Source organism: Entamoeba dispar, genomic scaffold (genome assembly GCF_000209125.1).
Source record: "Entamoeba dispar SAW760 scf_1105229463743 genomic scaffold, whole genome shotgun sequence".
In the NCBI taxonomy this organism is placed as follows: Eukaryota; Evosea; order Mastigamoebida; family Endamoebidae; genus Entamoeba; species Entamoeba dispar.
The window spans coordinates 1-1153 of record NW_001855845.1 but is presented as its reverse complement, the minus strand read 5'-3'; the positions used below and the strand labels follow the sequence as shown (position 1 = coordinate 1153).

Genomic DNA, 1153 nt, shown 5'->3' with positions numbered 1-1153 from the left:
TTATATCATGTATAATATCATGTAATTATGTATTATTATGAATTTATATCATTAAATCTATATCATTTTATTATTCATTTATCTCTTTGTTTTATTCTTATTTCATATTCTACAATTTAAATCTTCTTCATTTAATTCATTGATTTATAAAATATCATTAAACATCATCAATGTATTTTAATAATGTGAAGAATAACAATAATCATATTAATTAAACAATAATTTATTTATTTTTAATAAAAGAAATAATGATAAATAATGATATTAGAAGTTTAATTTCATTTTATTAATTGTGTTATGTTTCTGATATTGTATCTTCAATTCACAAATTAATTAAATTATATGATAAACATGAAAATTATAATTAAAAGAAAAGAAGATAAAAACAATATCAATAATAAAATTAAAATAACAAACACATCATTTAATTAATATCTCTATCATTCATAAATCAATTAATATTTCTATCAAATATAATTAAAATAAATTTATTATATTATAATTTATACTTATGTATTCAATCTTGTTATTTAGTATCTTTTTATTCTTCTATTTTTCATTTTGTTTATTATATAGTTATTTTGAATGAATGTATTCTATTTTAATTTATTTATTGTTCATTTCTTTATTTGTAATTAAATAAAATGATAAAATATGTTAATAAAATTAAATTGTTTAATAGAATTAAATCAAATATATTAATTCTATTTCTTTTATGTTTGTTTTTATTCTTTATTTTCAATTCTTTCTAACATTCTTACTACTTCTTCTATTCTTATTCTTTCTTTTGCTTCTTGTTTCCATGTTTTTTCAATAATTTCTTTAATATCTTCTTTAACTTCTTGTATTATTGGTGGTCGTTTACCTGACGTGATTGCATCTGCAATGTCCCATGGAAAATTATATATTTCTTTAGGAAATGGATTTTGCCATGTAATAATCTCTAACATTGTTATTGAATATGAATATATATCTGATTCCATTTTATAATGTTCTCGTTTCAATACTTCTGGTGACATGTAAATAGGTGATCCTATCCCTTTTGTGAATGTCATATTTGTCATCATCATATTAATGTTTCTTGATGCTCCAAAATCTGTTAATTTTACATTAACTCCAATATTATCATCCAGTGTTACAACAAGAAAATTAT

The 1153-nt window shown here is 18.6% G+C and overlaps 1 protein-coding gene across 1 annotated transcript, besides 5 other annotated features; it reads right to left on the bottom strand.

Annotated features, from left to right (window-relative positions):
• Positions 1 to 178: 178 nt before the first annotated feature.
• Positions 179 to 267: a microsatellite.
• A 78-nt stretch (positions 268 to 345) lies between these two features.
• Positions 346 to 409: a microsatellite.
• Positions 410 to 487: 78 nt separating this feature from the next.
• Positions 488 to 631: a microsatellite.
• Positions 632 to 633: 2 nt separating this feature from the next.
• Positions 634 to 702: a microsatellite.
• Positions 699 to 811: a microsatellite.
• Positions 726 to 1070, bottom strand: EDI_037570 (protein serine/threonine kinase, putative; the record flags this gene model as incomplete). Its single annotated transcript, XM_001741403.1, has 1 exon — positions 726 to 1070. One exon carries the CDS (start codon positions 1068 to 1070, stop codon positions 726 to 728), a length of 345 nt encoding a protein of 114 aa, XP_001741455.1.
• Between the last annotated feature and the right edge of the window lie 83 nt (positions 1071 to 1153).